Source organism: Mytilus californianus, unplaced genomic scaffold (genome assembly GCF_021869535.1).
Source record: "Mytilus californianus isolate M0D057914Y unplaced genomic scaffold, xbMytCali1.0.p SCAF_19, whole genome shotgun sequence".
In the NCBI taxonomy this organism is placed as follows: Eukaryota; Metazoa; Mollusca; class Bivalvia; order Mytilida; family Mytilidae; genus Mytilus; species Mytilus californianus.
Genome location: NW_026262667.1, coordinates 7961487 through 7982405, shown reverse-complemented (window position 1 = coordinate 7982405; position 20919 = coordinate 7961487). Strand labels below are relative to the sequence as shown.

The 20919-nt window shown below is 31.5% G+C and overlaps 1 protein-coding gene across 2 annotated transcripts in view; it reads right to left on the bottom strand.

The window, feature by feature from the left end:
* Positions 1-20919, bottom strand: part of LOC127727200 (protein O-linked-mannose beta-1,2-N-acetylglucosaminyltransferase 1-like) — an 87893-nt gene that overhangs the window by 33384 nt on the left and 33590 nt on the right. For both annotated transcript variants that reach the window (XM_052234652.1, XM_052234653.1), the window contains 7 exons: positions 19576-19652; positions 18559-18652; positions 14836-14885; positions 12565-12691; positions 11290-11422; positions 9865-10026; positions 652-813 (listed from right to left, as the gene is read on the bottom strand). In XM_052234652.1, the coding sequence (XP_052090612.1) occupies positions 652-813; positions 9865-10026; positions 11290-11422; positions 12565-12691; positions 14836-14885; positions 18559-18652; positions 19576-19652 (805 nt within the window). The remainder of the gene's footprint in view (positions 1-651; positions 814-9864; positions 10027-11289; positions 11423-12564; positions 12692-14835; positions 14886-18558; positions 18653-19575; positions 19653-20919) is intronic.

The window sequence follows — 20919 nt, the reverse complement described above, 5'->3', positions numbered from 1 at the left end:
AATCATGTCATTGTATGACCAGAAAGTGGGCTTGTATGAACTCATGTCATCATATGACCAGAAAGTGTGCATGTAATGAACTCATGTCATTGTATGACTAGAAAGTGTGCTTGTGATGAACTCATGTCATCATATGACCAGAAAGTGTGCTTGTAATGAATTCGTGTCATCATATGACCAGAAAGTGTGCTTGTAATGAATTCATGTCATCATATGACCAGAAAGTGTGCATGTAATGAACTCATGTCATCGTATGACCAGAAAGTTTGCTTGTAATGAATTCATGTCATCATATGACCAGAAAGTGTGCTTGTAATGAATTCATGTCATCATATGACCAGAAAGAGTGCTTGTAATAAACTCATGTCATTGTATGACCAGAAAGTGTGCTTGTAATGAACTCATGTCATCGTATGACCAGAAAGTGTGCTTGTAATGATTTCATGTCATCGTATGACCAGAAAGTGTGCTTGTAATGAACTCATGTCATCGTATGACCAGAAAGTGTGCTTGTATTAGTAACATTCAGTAGTAACTCTTTACTTGAGTGACATGAACGATGACATTGGAAGGACCAACAGGTGTTCATGAAAATTAACTAAAATTGTAAAGTTTACTAAAATTCGTTTTTGAGAAACTTGTGTATCTTACTTTGAATCTGCCACTACGGGTACTTTTAGCACTGGGTCTTGTATACAGTTCTGTAAATGTTCCAATGAAAATTCTTCACTGTTTTCAATAAAACTTTGTATTAAGGCATCATATTTTTCTGAACTCAAATCATCCATGTTTTTTAATGTCATATCACCTTCTCTGTAAAAGAAAACAAAAATTATCAGTATTATTTTATTACTCTTAATGTATTTTAATGAGGATTCTCGGTATAGACTTCTAATAATTTTTTTCTTTACCTCCTTTGAAAATAATCAATAAATTATATTTTCAAAGCTCAGCTATTAATCAGATAATTCATATCTATTTTGGCACTCTGGCTTCCTCCACCAATAAAAACTGACCGCCAAGAAATAGCACAATAGTGTAGAAAGTGGCTTTAAACATTAATCAATCAATGAATAAATCATATTCAACTTCAGGTTGCAGCAATACATCATTCAGTGCTTGTAAAAATTGAACGAATAGAGAATATTACTAATAAATTTTATTATTTTTGTGGAATATTAAGAAAAGAAATTCTTTAATAAGAAAATATCTTAACACGCTATTAGCATATGAATTAATAATATTTAAGTAACTTCATTGACAATTTAAACAAATAATTATTCTTATAGTTCATGACTGTAACTGTGGAACTTATATATACTTGTGTTATGAAAGATAATTAAATACAATCAAGAATAAATTGCTTCGCCGAGCGCAGCTGGATACGAACGCAGAGGTCCAACCCTGAACAGTTGGGGCAAAAATGGACCCAATATTCGGCTTGATACAGGTCTGAATTTGGATTGTAATTAAATATTTGACACATAAAAGGTTTCTGACACAGAATAACTGTAGTCAAAGAACATAGAATTGGTTATATGATTTGAATTTATATTCAATTTTTTGCTTTTGTGCAATACACTATGCTGTTGCGTATTAACCCCCCCCCCCACACACTTTTTTTTTGCAAAAAATAATATTTGAAGAATTTTTCTTTTTTAATTTCTGAAATCTGAAATGAGAAAAAATTGACCCCCCACAATTTCTTTTTACCCCTCCCCCCTTTTTCCCCCAAAAAAATTTTTTCCCTCAAGATATGGTCATAATCTCAATTCAAATTTTCAATGGAGTTTGCAACCATAATTACCAGTTTAAATTTACCACAGTGCTAACTTAATCTATTTTATAATAGAATTTAAAATATGGTGGCAAATCTTTCATATGGATTTTTGTGTAAAAAAAAAAAGATGCAACATTTGCAGATATTTTTACTGGTCTTCCTTTATAAATATGCATTTCTTTAAACATAATTAAAAAGCAGTGTATGGGAGGTAATCAAAACGTTGTATTTGGATTACCTCCCTTACACTGCTTTTAAATTGTCTTAATTGTTCATAAACCATTACTTTATACATAATTAAAAAGCAGTGTAAGGGATGTAATTCAAATGATGCATTTGAATTACCTCCCTTACACTGCTTTTAATTATGTTTGGTACTAAAGTATTTGTCCATTAACCAGGACAACCTTGTTTTCCCCCCTTTTTTTTTCCCTAATTCCTAAACGGTTTGAGCCATAACCCCCCAAAGCAAATTCTTACCATCCCTTTGTGGTATGGAAACTTGTGGTATAATTTCAGAGAGATCCATACACCGTTCCACAAGTTATTTTCTGGAAACTAGAAAAATGCTTATTTTTGGCCCCTAATTCCTTAATTGTTGGTACCATAATCCCCAAAATCAATCCCAACCTTCCTTGTGTGGTATTGAACCTTATGGTAAAATTTCATAGAGATCCATTCACTTAAACTAAAGTTATTGTGTGAAAACCAATGTGTCTTCGGATGACGACGACGCTGCCGACGCCAACGTCATACCAATATACGACCTCAAAAATTTTTTCAAGGTCGTATAAAAATGAACAGATAAATTATTTTTTGAAGAATCAAGTAATTGTGAGCACTGAGGAGTACACTTTGCTTTAATTTTTGTATTGTGAACTTAAAATTTTACATTGGATCTATAATTTGAGAACACATATTCATAGAATAAATTATACATCATTGGCTTACACTTGTTCATGATCTACATTAAACCAGAAAAACTCTTAATTGGACTCATAAAAATAGAAGAGTATTAATCTCATTTTCAAGCACTATATCATTATAGGTAGATTGATAGTCAGGGTATCATCACCTCTGTAGTCAGTGCTTCAGTACTAACATGACATATAACATACTTTTTGATGATAGATTTAGCAATGAGCCAGATTTGGCTCTTCTTTTTAGGTCTCTTTTGGTCTCCTCAGGTATTTCAGTATTTTTACACACTTATAGCTTTCAAAATTTTGGGTTTGAGCATTTCTGATGAAGGTAAATCCTGAAAAGCACTTTAAACATCCAACTTACAGATGCAGATTTAGAGGGCAGTGGGCCTGGCACCACTTTATGAAGCTAAATATATGGAAAATGCATAAACTTTTTATTTTTAAATAAATTTTATAATTTTGAAATACCCAGAGTGATTAATTTTCATTCTGTACCAATATATCTTCATAAATCATATATATTCTCATTTATAATTAACAAATGTGTGTCCGAATTACACATATAAATGGATGAGTTTGGCTCATTAAGTTCAAGATCTTTGATTGTTTATCTGTATGGAAATCTGGATTTTTGTGAAAATTGACAATTTTTTAATGAAAATATTTTTTTAAAGAAAAAAAAACGTATGACTTTCTTTTCATTTCATGAATATATAATATGTTGTCTTTCAAAATTTGTCAGTGACATGTTAAGGTATTGTTGGTCTTGGGAGATAAACAGAAATAAAATTTAGCGATTTTTGAAATTTTTTATTATCGAATTTTAGCATATTTTTAAATGGTTGCTATGGAAACAAACTATTGAGTAAATTCAAAATTTAAACGTTTTTGAATAGTTTGGAGTTTTGTTTGTCAACAATGTAAAAATGCTTATTGTTTGTATTTCTTAACTTTATTGCAACGATACTTTAATATCCCTTATTTTTCAATTTTCAAAAGCTACTTTTTTCACCTTTTCGGGCAAAATGTTGTTCTGACTGTTACCATGGAAACGCACATTATACAGGGAAAAAAGACAGAATTTTACTCATCTACTTGTGTTCTTATGATAAAGGGCAAAAAAAAATACTTTTGTGACATGTCATGAATCACCCTCTGCATGCTTTTTACAAAGACAGGTACTTAATATTTCAAACTCCTAACCCTGCCTAGTTTGGCTCCCCCTTTTTCAAAATCCTGGATCCCCATCTGTTGTTTTCAACAAGTGTTGTTTTCATTTGCATGGCATTTCCTGTCACATCTACTTACTTGAAGAATGATATATCAATTTTTCTTTTCAATTTTCATTACTTGAATAAAAAAGACTGTTACTTGTTTCAGTTTACCGAATACCACCAAAATAACTCAACAAAATTGATGATAAGGTACATTTCACCATGTTTTATACTGTTTATTTTTGTTTTCAAACAGAATTTCTATTTATTTCTTTTCTGTAATTGTCAATAACATTTGAATATGACAATTTAACTGATAGTACTAAAGAAAAATAATCCATAAATAGCATGTGCATTTTTCAAGACTTAACTTGAAGCAGTTAATATATTTGGGAAATGAAATTTTAAAAGGTTCCCCTTGATGAAAATGATACATGATGTATCTCTCAGTCTCTGTATACAATGGAAATAAAATGGTAACAGCTAGCAAATTAAGACGATTCTGGAACAAGATGAATTATAAAATTAAGACGTCTTTAACAGAAATTTAATATCTTTAAGAATCCACTGTGGTGCAGTTATTAGCTATGACATCAACAAAATACTGATATAATCCCTGTTTTTAGCCATTCGTATAAAATGTGTGAGTGCATGCAAAAGTTAATTTGAATGAAATTTATTAATTAAACACTATTTTTGATACAAACTGTTATGCATAAAAGAAAGGTTACAAAACATATGCTAGAAATAAAACATAAATTCTATTTGACAAATTCATTTAGCAAGAAAATAAGTTAATCTGACAGGTGCTTCTAACCAGAGACCAATTAAAATAAATTTCTTTCTAAATTTCTGTTGAAAGCCCAGGGGACCAATATGTTGGAAGCAATATTGCTGTCAACTTGATAGGAACAGGATAATATTGATCTAATATAACAGATTATTAGGATGGAGAGAATCTATAGGTGTAGATTCACACTTTTCTATATAATATTAATCTTTATAATCTCCGAGGAAATATCTCTATTTAACGTGCAAACAATTTTTTTTGTTATTCTGAAATTTTATCATGTTTCTATTGTAGTTTCAATTTATTAAACATGTGAAAAAGGTATAAAATGTATTTCTTTTATTGACAAAATAGGTATTAATCCCCTGTAATATCAATATTAATTGATTTCTTCATCTTCATCATGAAATAGTGTTTTTCAATATTAGAACAAATTAAAAAATATTGGGATTTTTTATTATTTGTAATTTTTCAACTAATATCTGTTAAAGATAAATAAATTCCAAGTAATAGGCTTCTTTGGAAACCATTGAAAAAACTCTTTATCATTGAATGTTGTTTGCTTAATTTCCAGAGGTAAATATATCATACATATTCAGAAATAATTTTGCTGGAATCAATGTTAAAGGTAAATCAACTTTTTTGGGGTCAAAGCTCAAACCACAATGACATAATCTTACTGACAATTCATCTTCTAATAATGCATCTGTACACTTAATTTTCCAGGGGACAGTTATGACCCTAAGACAAATAACTATCATAGGAGTCAAGGGTCAAGGTTAGAATGACCAGATTTTGGTATTTGACACATCCTGATCCAATCATGCTTCTGCATACAAAGTATGTCAATATAAGTGCTACAGTACAATAAATATGCACCATACAGAAATCAGACAATGTTGTACTATCATAGAGGTCAAACTCAAGGTCAGTATGATGCTTCTGCTTACAAAGTTTTGTCAATCTAAGTGCTATGGTACAAAAGTTATGCACTGAACACAAATTAAACAGTGTTTCACTATCATAGGAGTCAATGGTCTAATTCAAGGTCAGGGTGACCTGACTTTGATATATGACACGTCCCATCCCATGATGCATCAGCATACCAAGTTTGATCAACCCAAGTTCTAGGGTACAAAAGTTATTCGAGCAGGACACAAATCAGACAAGGTTTTGCTATCATAGGGGTCAAAATCAAGGTCAGAGTGACCTAAATTTGGCATATGACACCCCCTCCAGCCAATGAAGCATCTGCATACCAAGTTTGATCAACCTAAGTTCAATGGAACAAATTAAATGCCAGACACCAAGTGGGACAAACAAACAGACAGAGAGATGGACAAGGTAATTCCTATATACTTCCAAACTTTGTTTGCAGGGTATGTAATAAATCATGAAAAATCCAAGATCCAAGTAATGCACACCTTAAAATGGATCTACAATAGTAATAACAGAGAAACCTGAACTTATCACAAAACATCAAAGAACCATGAAACGTGGTAATACAAGTGAAGACTACCATAGTTCATGTGCATCATGTAATGATCCTATGGGCCAAATATTGAGGTCCTATTACTCATAACAACTGAAAGGAAAACATGGTTAAAACCTATACAGTTTCCTTATGCAGTCATTAAACTATAAAATGAGGACAAGGACAATTCCAAGATGCAAACTTCATACCACTAATTATCTGTCTAGCAGGTATGGGCTATCAACTTCATACCACTAATTATCTGTCTAGCAGGTATGGGTTATCAACTTCATACCACTAACTATCTGTCTAGCAGGTATGGGCTATCAACTTCATACCACTCATTATCTGTCTAGCAGGTATGGGCTATCAACTTCATACCACTAATTATCTGTCTAGCAGGTATGGGCTATCAACTTCATACCACTAATTATCTGTCTAGCAGGTATGGGTTATCAACTTCATACCACTAACTATCTGTCTAGCAGGTATGGGCTAACAACTTCATACCACTAATTGTCTGTCTAGCAGGTATGGGTTATCAACTTCATACCACTAATTATCTGTCTAGCAGGTATGGGCTATCAATTTCATACCACTAATTATCTGTCTAGCAGGTATGGGCTATCAACTTCATACCACTAATTGTCTGTCTAGCAGGTATGGGCTATCAACTTCATACCACTAATTGTCTGTCTAGCAGGTATGAGCTATCAACTTCATACCACTAATTATCTGTCTAGCAGGTATGAGCTATCAACTTCATACCACTAATTACCTGTCTAGCAGGTATGGGCTATCAACTTTATACCACTAATTATCTGTCTAGCAGGTATGAGCTATCACTGCTGTGGGATTAAATTTCTGTAAATGTCTCATATTTTGCTAAATTCATAACAAGTGAGACAATCAAATTAGAAAAGTCTTTTAAAGGGCAACATTTAGTCTTTATGGAAGTTATTTTTTCATGAAGATATATAATTGGTTCTTTACAATTACAGTAAATGATGAATGACTACCATTGAAGAGCCTCATATAATAAATATTCTCCTTTCAACATAACTGCTTCAACAGAGGCATACATGTTATCAATATCTATTGCAAGTACTTCTGTATAAATAGACTTGGACAAGAAACTTGCAATATGACTGCATAAAACATACAAAATAACTAAGACATGATTATGGAGACTGAGCCTAATGCCTGATGCATATCGATATTGATAGCCTATCATAAAGAACTTCTTTATACTTGATTTTAATTAGAATGCAAAAAAGATGCATAAGATACCAATGGGAAATTCAAAACTCATAAGTCTAAGACAATCTGACAATGGCATGGCAAAAACAATAAAAAACAAAGACAAAGAAAAACAAGACCACAAAACACTACACAGAAAACTAAAGACTGAGCCACACCTACCAAAATTTGGGGGTGATCTCAGGTGCTCTGGAAGGGTAAGTAGATCCTGCTTCACATGTGACATCCATTGTGTGCTCATGTAAGTACAAATTCAGTAATAAGTCTCATTTGGAGATATCACAATTGAAAGGATGAAATTGTGATTAAACAATTGGAACATTTTTCATTATGTTTAAATAATGAGGACACAAGAAAATTATCACAATATATGAGGGTAGTAATTTACCGTCAGGCGTCAAACGGTCATTTTCGGCTACTGTTAGCGTCATTGGTTAAAATTTTACTGTGATTTGTCAGAGGTCTCAAATAATTATCGTTACCGTTATTCTTGGAAAAAATTTAACGTGATTCGTCAAAACCAGTCAATTTTTTTATCGTCTAAAAGAAAGTGTACATTTTATCATCATGCACCAAAAATTACCGTTAACGTTATTTGGCACGAATTTTTATTGTTATTCGTCATGAAGGTACCCCCATTACGACCCTCATTTATTGTCTCACTTCCCAACAATTCCAGTTAAAGGGGGGACCAAATATATTTAAAGAAATTCAGGGGTTGTAATTGTTTTATGTTGAATAATTACTTGTCTTTTATATTGAATCTTAAATTTGTCCAAAATAACCCCAAAACTATAAATGAATTAGGTAAGCCACAACAGGAACTAGAGAGACTTCATACTTAACCAATAGTCAAAATAAAATTTAATTTAAATACAAATGGGAATACATTTATTACATATATTGTCTACTTATCAGATAAATACTTATCAAGAAAAGAAAATTAAGCTTAAAAACTAATAAACAGAAAAAGTCATTATTTTCGAGGTGAAATTCAAATGAATTTCAATCAGTTTTGTAATAAATATACTTCAGATGAACAGATTTTGAAATTCATTCTCCATTTAATTCTGTTATTTCCTTATTCAATTCAATGAGGTTTTCTATGGAGAAATCTGCTTCTTTTAACAAGCAATCAGTTGAACATTTTTGTATATTTATCTGTAGGTAATTTTTTAATTCAATTAATAGAACAAAGCATATATGATGCTTTAATCTCACTTTCTCATCAAATAAATGTATAATATAAATATATGAATTCATGAATTAATTAAACTGCTGACACAGAGAAATGTCTTGCCTATATTTTATTTTGATAATACAAAATCTTGCTTTCTGATCATTTCCCAGCACTAAAACAAATGCTAGGAAAATCTATTTTCAAGACAGATACATTGACTTCTGAACAAAGATTTCTGAAAAATTAAATCTTAAGTTGTGCATACATTTAAAGTTAATCACTAATCAGTTTAAAACCTATAACCATTATGCAAGATGGAACTGTACAATACTTTAATTTAGAACCTCAGACTACTAAAAAATGATCAAATATACCAAAGGCAGAATTGCATAGGACACACTTTTTGACTTCTCTGTCATACCAGAAGAGGCTCCTGAATCTCAATCAATTGTGTATAAGAAAAATTACAGACCAACATTGTAAGTCTGGGTCAAACTAAATTATAATAATAAGAAGATGTGGTATGATTGCCAATGAGACAACTCTCCACAAGAGACCAAATGACACAGAAATTAACAACTATAGGTCACCGTACAGCCTTCAACAATGAGTAAAACCCATACAGCATAGTCAGCTATAAAAGGCCCCGAAATGACCAATGTAAAATAATTCAAACGAGAAAACTAACGGCCTCACTTATGTACAAAATAATGAACGAAAAACAAATTTGATATACAGCAACAAACGACAACCACTGAATTACAGGCTCCTGACTTGGGACAAGCACATACAGAATGTGGCGGGGTTAAACTAGTTTGAAGGCGCGCCAAACTCCCCCTAACATTTCGCATGTTTAACAGTAAAATTTTGGATAGGGGATGACCAATTAGATGACAGCAATAACATATCAATTTGAAATAAAAATAATTTGACATATTTTCAAGAAAATCGAAATTTGTGTGAAAATTCATATTTTAATTCATGAATCTCTGGAATTAAATTGCAACATCTACCACTTTTTTAATATTCATTTGCAGTTCAAGGAGTTCTAAATGCATACAAAATATCATCAACATATGATATAGTTTGTCTTAAGAAACAACATCATAAAAATTTAAGACTATACAAAAATTTGCACGAATTTGCAAATTTAGCATAAAAGAAGGCACTTATTTCTATGTATCTGAAGTATTCTGTGTCCTTGTACAGTTTACTTATAGCTTAAAGTATAGTAACTTACACATTAGTAAGTCTTGGTTTCTGGAACAGTTCTACAAGGTGTTTATCTTCATCTTTGGCACTTTGATATGGTTGATGAAACACTCTTGATACATCTGGTACTATAACATCTCCTGTTATCTCATTCCCTGATTCATCAGTTAGAATCCAATGGTCCCATACTCTGAAAGTTATTCAAATTACACACATGATAATTGTTTGCAAGTTTTTTGTTCATTTTTCGTTGCTTTAATCAAGATTAATTATTGCTGGGATACCAATTTCCCTGGAAACAGGTGAACCAGGAATTTGAATGTTCAATGATGTATAAATTTTATATAGACTTGCATGCAGACTTTGGCAAAACCACAAAATCAAATACCCATAAAGCATACTATTTCCTCAATCCACGAAAATTGGTACTCACAAAAATAAATTGATCCACAGTATAATAAATATATGAATCAAATTGCCAAAAAAAGATTACCAGACCATAGACATTGTAGGTTGTAAATTTTCATTAAAAAGAATAAAAGAAAATGTACTGTGAATTATTGTTCTACAACCCTGCTCTGTCATTGTTGTTGACTATACAAATGTCATGAAATTTCATATACTGGTAGTAGCATGATATTTTACACATATCATTTTTTCAGCAAACAGGAAGATTAAAGGAAATGTTTAACACTGTATGATATAAACAGATGAAGCTTGGTGCAATATATAAAGAAAGTACGACTTGTAGGTGCTAAGAAAAACGTGTAAGGGACAGAATGACGAACAGAGATAAACAAGTATTTCTTCCTCCTTTGGAGCTTGAGTATAATAAACTTATGATATCTATTTTGATACTTTTTCAGTCTTTTATTCTCAATGCACCATGTTTTTAAATATTCATTTGATATTATGAGATCTGGCTTTTGAACATACCAGATGACATTTAATCCAACACAAACCCAACCCTAGATAATCTTTATCCTTGAACAGATTTATAATCAAAGATTAAAATATAATGCTTATAAGCTTGTGATAAAAACAATCTAACATATTTACAACATAATCCTTAGTTAATGATTGCCTTCTTTATATATGGGTCAATCCAAGAAAGCTTAGATATTAAACCTTTCCTATTTCAGTCAAGTGGTAAAATTTATACTATGCAAATAGTTTTGGAAGCTATTTTCAATGAAGTGGGAAAAGAATCATTTATCATGTTTATGATACGCAATAGTTTTGGAAGCTATTTTCAATGAAGTGGGAAAAGAATCATTTATGATACGCAATAGTTTAGAGGCTAATTTAAGATGATGTGTCATCCTTTACATGTTTATATAATCTATGTATAAATTTCTGTACAAAAGGGAGTTTCTGTAAAAAAATTACATACACACATACTTAACACATAAACCAGATCACCTTTTTAAACAAGAATCTTAAAACTTATTACCTTTTATGACAACACTTGGAGAGTTTTCCTAACATATATTTCTCTACAACGTTTCTGCGTAACATGAAAGCTAATCCTGGAAATTCTTCCACTCTATATACCGCCTCTCTATCTCCAGATGTGACATCATAACCTATTACCAAAACATTATTATGCATAATTACAGAGAAAAAAGTAAGAAGGGTTGAAGTCAAAATAATATATATATACCAGGAAATTAAAATATTAAAGAAATGTATACAAAAGCCAAACAAACTTAAAAAAAAATTCTCTTAATACTGTGGATTTATTTATTTTCGTGGGTATCAATTTTCGTGGATAGAGAAAAAAAGACATTTCGTGGTATACGTAAATCCGTGGATCGCTGATTACAAAAAAAAAAAAAAATCAGATACGTAATACGTGGATTTCTTTTTGATTTAGATCATATAACCTCCTTGGTTTGATCAATAATAAAACAAACAAAAAAGAAGGAATTCATTGAAAAAGTTTTGAATTGTCAAAATCCTCGCTTGGTCATTCTAGGTTAAAGTGTTCATTGAAAACTTCTACTACAATAATGGACAGAGACAACTAATTATTTGTTTGTTTTACAATTTATAAATTCTTGTCGGAATTTTATAAGGCATTCAAAACTCTATGATTGAAAGCTCATTTCCCTAATCACGATATAATAAACAGTCATATAAGTAAAAGGTGTGAAAATACATGCTCCTGTCAATATTACCTACGGGCAATATCCCCGTACTTAATACTATTGATTCTTAATCACCAGTAAACCAAACTATGACACGGTAATTAACAACTTGCAGTTATTTTCCATGAACAGTTTTAATCAATTTTAAAAAGTAAATTATCACTGATATTCGATTTATTTATTATTGATTTAATCAAAATACTTGTATCTTCTTTCATTAAAAACACGTGTTATGTTACAATGTTTATTACTAGTCAACACTATACTAGAACTGCATAACATAACTGGAAATAAACATCTGACTCCATACACATTTCTCGAGATTATTCTTCGTTGAATTCTTAAATTCGTGGTTTGCTGTGACCCACGAAACCCACGAAAATTGGTAAACCACCAATAAAAATGAATCCACAGTATTCAAGAAATTAAGCATTTCACATGAAATCTACCTATCTTTTTCATTAATATTAAACCAGGAAAGCATATTCTAAAATGTAATATGAATAAAACATGGGGGAAATTTCAGTGAATGAGCAGAAACAGAAAAAATTTGTCAGTCAACTTGTATTATACTTTACCATTGTAATTCCATCCAGAGACAGCCAGTATAGTAGGATCACTGTCAAATACATTAAGGCACTGCTGCATGAATGACAAGAAATCTGGAGCTAAGATCAGTTCTTCTTCAATGATAATAATGTGGTCCTGAAATCAGATGTATTTTTCAATAAAACATACTGGAAGACATATAGAAAGTTCAAAATGTCCTGACAAATGTGCAGAAATGACTATATAACTTGATACCAAACTGACAAATGTGTAGAAATGACTATATAACTTGATACCAAACTGACAAATGTGCAGAAATGACTATATAACTTGATACCAAACTGACAAATGTGTAGAAATGACTATATAACTTGATACCAAACTGACAAATGTGCAGAAATGACTATATAACTTGATACCAAACTGACAAATGTGCAGAAATGACTTTATAACTTGATTCTAAACTGACAAATGTGCAGAAATGACTTTATAACTTGATTCTAAACTGACAAATGTGCAGAAATGACTTTATAACTTGATTCTAAACTGACAAATGTGCAGAAATGACTTTATAACTTGATTCCAAACTGACAAATGTGCAGAAATGACTTTATAACTTGATTCCAAACTGACAAATGTGCAGAAATGACTTTATAACTTGATTCCAAACTGACAAATGTGCAGAAATGACTATATAACTTGATTCCAAACTGACAAATGTGCAGAAATGACTATATAACTTGATTCTAAACTGACAAATGTGCAGAAATGACTATATAACTTGATTCCAAACTGACAAATGTGCAGAAATGACTATATAACTTGATACCAAACTGACAAATGTGCAGAAATGACTATATAACTTGATTCCAAACTGACAAATGTGCAGAAATGACTATATAACTTGATTCCAAACTGACAAAAAATATGTTTTCTTCATTACATTATATGTTTATACATTATATGCAAAATATACTACACTTTGGCTTTAGTTTGATACTTGATAAAATGGTTCCAGTGAACAAATTCAACACTGTTTAGATAATATTTTTAACACTTAATAATTGCAAACCTGCATTTTTATCCATTTTAACACCAAATTAATTCAATCTTCAATCTCATAAAAAAATAATAAAAAAAAACATGTGGTATAATTGCCAATGAGACAAGTATCCACAAGAGACCAAATGATGTAGATGAAAGCAACTATAGGTTACTGTACAACCTTCAAAAATGAACAAAAGCCAAACCATATAGTAAGCTATAAAAGGTCTGATACATATAATTCAAACAGTGTTAGTGTTTACTTTGACCACGGACTTGAAATCCAATGTTCCATAATTAAAGAGTACAACTCTCAGAAAAATAAAGCAAAATTTCCGACCCATCAACTGTGCCAGTCAAAGTTCTACTTTCCATGTCAATCCACAAACAAGACACAATGAATTTAATGGTGAATTTACTGTAACTCTGCATATGCATATACTATGAAGCTTGGATGATAAACATCCCAAGTGCACACATAGAATCTAACTTCAGTTCTAGATGGTCAGAAACAATCAGTATCTCTGTACATTACACTTGTTTTGTCTCAACACAACACATTTAATATAATGTCACATACTTTTGTATTACTGTAAATTCAGAAATTAATTATTGAGAATCCTTGACTTCTGGCAAAAATGAAAAATCTATTGAGATAGCAAAAATTTTATGAAGGAAAATCACTACAGAAATTATGAATACAAGTTTTTATTATTGCTAACCTGATACTGTTGCATTTTTCGCATTAATAAAATCTTTCTCAACAAGTGAAACTGCAAGCTACTGCTCACTGATGATACCCCTGCCCAAATATTTTGGTAAAACAGGAAGTTGTTGAGTGATAAATCTGAAAACGCATCACCCAGTATAGCTGACTTATATAAACCCTGAAACCAAATTTCAGAAATCTTTGTAATGTAGTTCCTGAGATGCGACGAAAATATTCATGGGACGGACTGACGGACTGACGGATGGATGGACTGATGGATGGATGGACTGACAGACAGACAGACAGAGGTAAAACAGTATACTCCCACTTTTTTAAAGCGGGGGTATAATAATAAACACTACATGTTCATATCACTAGAAACATTTTTTATCATAAATTATGTAAAAGTGAAGTCAACTTGGTTTAACTTATGAATTACAAACATACTGAGTATGAAATCATGTGCAAAAATGGTCATTACATTAACGCTTTCAAAATCTTTTTAAATTAAATTGATCATATGCTGTTATAAATAATTTATTCCTACCTTTACATCAAAGTAATCCCAGCCTGCTTCTATAGCTTTGTCTAATACATCTGAAAGACAGACCATATAACTCATAAAAACTTGAAGCAAACATAAAAAAACTTTTTAGATTAAAGAACCTTTGTAAGCACGCTCACATACCCTATGCCCTTACAATTGTCACTGAGGAAACAAAATCTCACCAGATTCCTAAGTTCAAAGACTCATAACTCCTACAAAAGTCAACTGATAAACATTCCTTGTGGATATGCACATCAACATATCATATCCTCATTAACTACAAAGTTTAATGAAATTATGTTGTGTGGTTTGAGAGGAGTTGTGCTGACAAACTGTTGCAGTAGTATATTTAGGTTCAAAAGGGCATAACTCCTAGAAAAAACATTGAATCATAATTTTCTGTCTATTTGCACATTAACATAATATTTCCTTATTATCTACAAAGTTTCATCAAAAACTGTTGGGTTGTTTTAGAGATGTTGCGCTTACAAACTGTTGAAGTAGTATATCATGGCCAAAATTCTAAGTTCAAAGGGGCATAACTCCACGAAAAAAAAATTGAATCATAATTTCCTGCATATCTACATATATTGTCCTTATTATCTACAAAGTTTCATGAAATTCTGTTGTGTGGTTTCAGAAGAGTTGCAATACCAAACTGTTGCAATGGTATATTTGGGCCAAAATTCTAAGTTTAAAGGGGCATACCCGGTAACTTCTAGAATTTTTTTTTCTAATTTCCTGTCGATATGCACATCTACATAATATGTCCTTATTATCTACAAAGTTTCATGAAATTCTATTGTGTTGTTTCAGAGGAGTTGCACTGACAAACTGTTGCAATAGTATATTTAGGCCTAAATTCCTGTCGATATGCATATCTACATATATTGTCCTTATTATCTACAAAGTTTCATGAAATTCTGTTGTGTGGTTTCAGAGGAGTTGCAATGACAAACTGTTGCAATAGTATATTTGGGCCAAAATTCTAAGTTCAAGTGGAAATACCCGGTAACTCCTAGAATTTTTTTTTTTATAATTTCCAGTCAATATGCACATCTACATAGTATGTCCTTATTATCGTCAAAGTTTCATGAAATTCTGTTGTGTGGTTTCAGAGGAGTTGGGATGACAAGTTCAGGACTGACTGTGTTGAGCGGGATATAAATATATACTTCTGCATTGTGCAGGTTTCTTAGTATGTGTTTTACTTTTACAACATAAGGTGATGGTGTAGGTGGTAAAGGGGAGTTCTTAGCACATGTAAAACTGGTTTAATCCCATCACATTATGTGCTTGTACCCAGCCAGACTATCTGGAACATGTGTTGTTTATTGAACATCTGTCAGAGAAGACATGTTATGCAAATCTAAATCTTCAAATGTATTCAGACAAACTTTTGCAAACAAAACGTTTTTGATGCTACAAGTCTATCAAAATTACATTCTTCTTAGTGCCTTACTTGACTTCCAATGATCAATTACCCAGTTTATCCCAGATGATTTGTTTAGGGCATTTGACCAATAATACTGTTAGAAAACAACTAAGTAGCAGAAAAAGTATACATTCTTTGCAACCAGGTGAATGTTGATATATCTTACCACTCGGTAGCACCTTTCTGATGGGGTCTATATTGCTCCACCTTTAATTATCTGTACTCAGTGGTATTTTGTTAACTGTTGTTTGTCTTTTCCCTCTTTTTCCTTTCAATCATGGTGTTGTTTGGTTTTATTGAACTTATGGGTTTGATTGCCACCTTAGTATATTCTCCACTTTTTTAAATTAAATTATAACCTATTACGAACTCCTTCAGTAAAATAATGATCAGGGATTCCTGATACTATTTTTAGCTCTGATTTTGAGTTCCTGGGAAAAATGTGATGAACATTCCATACATGGCCATTATGTGAAAGAATACATTAGTACCGGTATTCTGTAAACAGGAAGTTGTTAAGGGATCGGATGAATGTGAAATGCATCACACAATATGCTCTCAAGAAGCTTGATACAAAGAGATGAATGTGAAATGCATCACACACTATGCTCTCATTAAGAAGCTTGATACAAAGGGATAAATGTGAAATGGATCACACAATATGCCCTCAAGAAGCTTGATACAAAATTTCAGGAAGCTCTGGCCTTGCGGTCATAAAAATTTCGAGCACGATTTTCCTACTCAGACTCAGAAATCAACCAATTAAAATACTGGATTTGGTGTTTCGAGCACAATTTTTGTACTCAAGAGTACTGAGTAAAGTTTTATGACCGAGAGCCCTGTTTTGTAGTTCCTGAGAAAAGTGTGACCAAAATATTTAGGAACAGATGAAAAAAATAGACAGACGGACAGACAAACCTTAACCGTTATCTCCCCTCCTATGTTGAGGGGTATGATAGTTATGCAAAATGGACTGAAAGTCACATGTACTTACTTATAACAAAACATATATCCATGAAATATCTATAAGTAAAAGCAGACTGTATGTAATAGTTAACTACTTTAAAAACCAAATTCAATCCATCAGTAAAATATGGAAAGCAACAACAACAAAAATTTTCTCAGATGATATTTTTTGATAATGACGTACATTCTATCAAAAATTAAAATAAATGTGGATAGTGTCCACATGTGGACACAGATGATGCCCCCGCTTGCATATCATATAGTTATAAAGGGACATAACTGAAGAACAGTAAAAGTGACGCTACCCAAATTTGAACTTGATCTGAGTTTTGTGTGTAAGTCTCATAACATTTGGTTGAGGCTAACTTAAGTAGAGAACAGAAACTAAAAATTCAGCAATTTTTCTATTCATAAAGGGGCATAACTCAATAATGGTTATAGTGACACTACCCAAATTCAACTTGATCTGTGTTTTATCAGTGGAAGTCAAAATTAAACATTGCATTGTATAAAGCATTGATTGTAGTTGATTCAACTATAATCATGGACAAAGGAAGATACCTCCAATTTTAAAAATAACTTGATATTTAGAAGAAAATAAAAATTTTGCAATTTTTTCCATTTATAAAGGGGCATAACTCTAGAACGGTTAAAGTGACGCCACCAAAATTCAAACTCGATTTGTTTTTTGTGATAATAAGCATTATATATAAGTTTCATAACATTTGGTTGAGGCAAACTTAAGTTAGAGGACGAAAACTAAAAATTTTGCAATTTTTCCATTCATAAAGGGGCATAACTCTAGAACGGTTAAAGTGACGCCACCAAAATTCAAACTTGATCTGTGTTTTGTGATAATAAGCCTTGTGTATAAGTTTCATAACATTTGGTTGAGGCAAACTTAAGTAAGAGAACGGAAACTAAAAATTTTGCAATTTTTCCATTTATAAAGGGGCATAACTCTAGAACGGTTAAAGTGACGCCACCAAAATTCAAACTTGATCTGTGTTTTGTGGTAATAAGCATTGTGTATAAGTTTCATTACATTTGGTTGAGGCAAACTGAAGTTAGAGAACGGAAACCAATTTTGGGACGTACGTACGTACGTACGTACGTACAGACGGACAAGGGTAAAACTTAATGCCCCCACCGCTACGGCGGGGGCATAAAAATTCCATGAGGGTTTGACAAAGTTATTGATGTCTTAATACTTTATCCTCAGACTGTATCTAAAAGATAACTGCCAACAAAACTTCTGTCACAGACGAGTCAAAAAATACAACAACTGTTAGGATCTTTAACCATTTAAATGACAGACTCACCTACATAGGTAGTGCTAGCTTTCACACTTATATTATGGAAACCAAATAAGGTTGAAAGTTCACCATATTCTGGAAAATTTTCATCATAGGCAACCTAAAATAAAATGTGAAAAAAACATTAAAAGAAAAGTTATAGATATATAACTGCTAACATTAAGTTATTAATCATAAAGGAAGCATATAAACAAAACATTTGTCCTGCACATCTTTTATTGAGTTCTAAGAATAGAACAACAGACACATAATACAAGATATTGGCACCTGTATTTAATAGCTATATTATTTATCTCAAAATATCACATGGCTCTCTCATTCTTTTGAAAACTTCTTATTCACTTCTGACATATTCCTTATGTTTTAATTTTTTTCTCATTTCATAACCTTTCTTAATATGGCTTAAAGGTTTGGAAAATGTATCTTTTAAAATAAAGATTTAACAAACTATTTTATGACTAATGGAAGAAAAAATCAAACACCACCAATATATCAAAAATTTAACAGTCACAGAAAGAGGGTATGTCTTAGGATGGCCAATACTTCTATTTTGTATTTTAAAGTATTGGCATGATGCAAAACACTGAAAATCTCAATGTTTCTTGATGAAGCATGGCAGGTATTTTTTTAATATTTTTGGGGTGATTTTTGAGATCTTGCTTACTTTAACATTTTCAATGAAAGCCATGAGGGCCACTTAGTATCACAAGATTTACATTCATTTAATCATCTAAAGTCTTTTCTTTCAGGTAACATTAATTAAACAAAATTAAATGAAGATCCAGCTTTAATAAACTTTATCATCATAATTAAGAATCATTTATCTTATCCTGGATATTTGTAGCTAACAATGAATGAATTCATTATGTGATCTTTTATTAGAATATCTCTTATAAGTTAAGCTACAGATTTCACATTTCATAGAGACACCATAATTATTTTCAGCAAGATTCTTTTTAACTTGAAACTTTTCATAAATAAAATTGCATTAATATGGCATATTTCAAAATGATTATTACGTACCAGAACCATATTTGGTTTTATCCCAGGTTGCATCAGTGTGGTTTCCATGGTTCTCACTATTGCATTGTGATTAACACCTACATGTAAATATAACATATTGAACAAGAAATTCCTAATTATTATGACAACTTGATACCAAAATAATATTTATTGATGTTACTGTATTCAATAACAGAATTCTCTATTATCAAATACATTTATGTACCTTAAGTTGACATCCAAGGATAATTCAAAAATAATGTTTGACTTAATAAATATTTCTTAAAATTTACAATTTTACTGTCAAACAAAAACAATTACTTTTTGTCTTCCTTACACATACCCTCTTTTTATAGTTCAATGACAACAATATTTAAGTCCCATTTTGTATCCTTTTCCCCAGACTTTCTTAAACTTTTAATCTTATATGTGGACCTTTTCACCAATGCCATCTTTAAATCTTATTTTTGAATAAAAGTGACTGTAGTATGCCAACAAAAACTAGATGCTCTAAAGAGCCTGTGTCGCTCACCTTGGTCTATGTGCATATTCAACAATAGACTCTCTCCAACATTGTAAACAAGAATAGAATTAATGGCAAAAATCTCTTTCTTGATGCTGATCATTTTGTCTATTTAGTTTCTCTCTATCTTCTTTAGTTTTTGCTCACAACACAAAAGAGAGTAAAAAAAAAATCCTCATTTAAGGGCAATCACTCCTAAGAAGGGTGACAGTCTACTAACTATATCGGCAAAATTTGACTTGTTGGTGGATCGTGCATTGCTGATCATATTTGTTATTTAAAGTGTCTATTTATCTATTATAATTTTTATCATATAAGGCAAAACACCAAAAAATTGGTAAAAATCATCATAAAAGGGAAGTCGTCAGGAAATTTTCCTCCATATGTCTTAAATGTAGATCTTGTCTTGCTGATCATTTTTCCTAATTTAAGTTTCTATCTATCTATTATAATTTTTAACTGACAATTTTGACCATGATACTTATTCGTAGATCTTGTCTTGCTGATCATTTTTGCATCTTTAAGTTTCACTCTATCTATTATAGTTTTCAAGATAATAGGCAAAAATGAAGAAAAAAATGGTAAAATTTGTCATTTAAGGGCAATAACTCCTACAAGAAGTCACCTGACAGTTTTGACGTCATCAACAATTGGTAGAGCTCAACATTCTGAACATTTTTAAAATTTTTTTAACCTGTCAGATTTTCTTAATTTATAACGGTTTTCAAAATAATAGACAAAACTTGCATTTTACCCCATATCTATTTTTAGCCAGCTTGGCCATCTTGGTTGGCAGGCGTGGCCAAGTTTGGTTAAATTTGGTCCAGTAGTTTCAGAGGAGA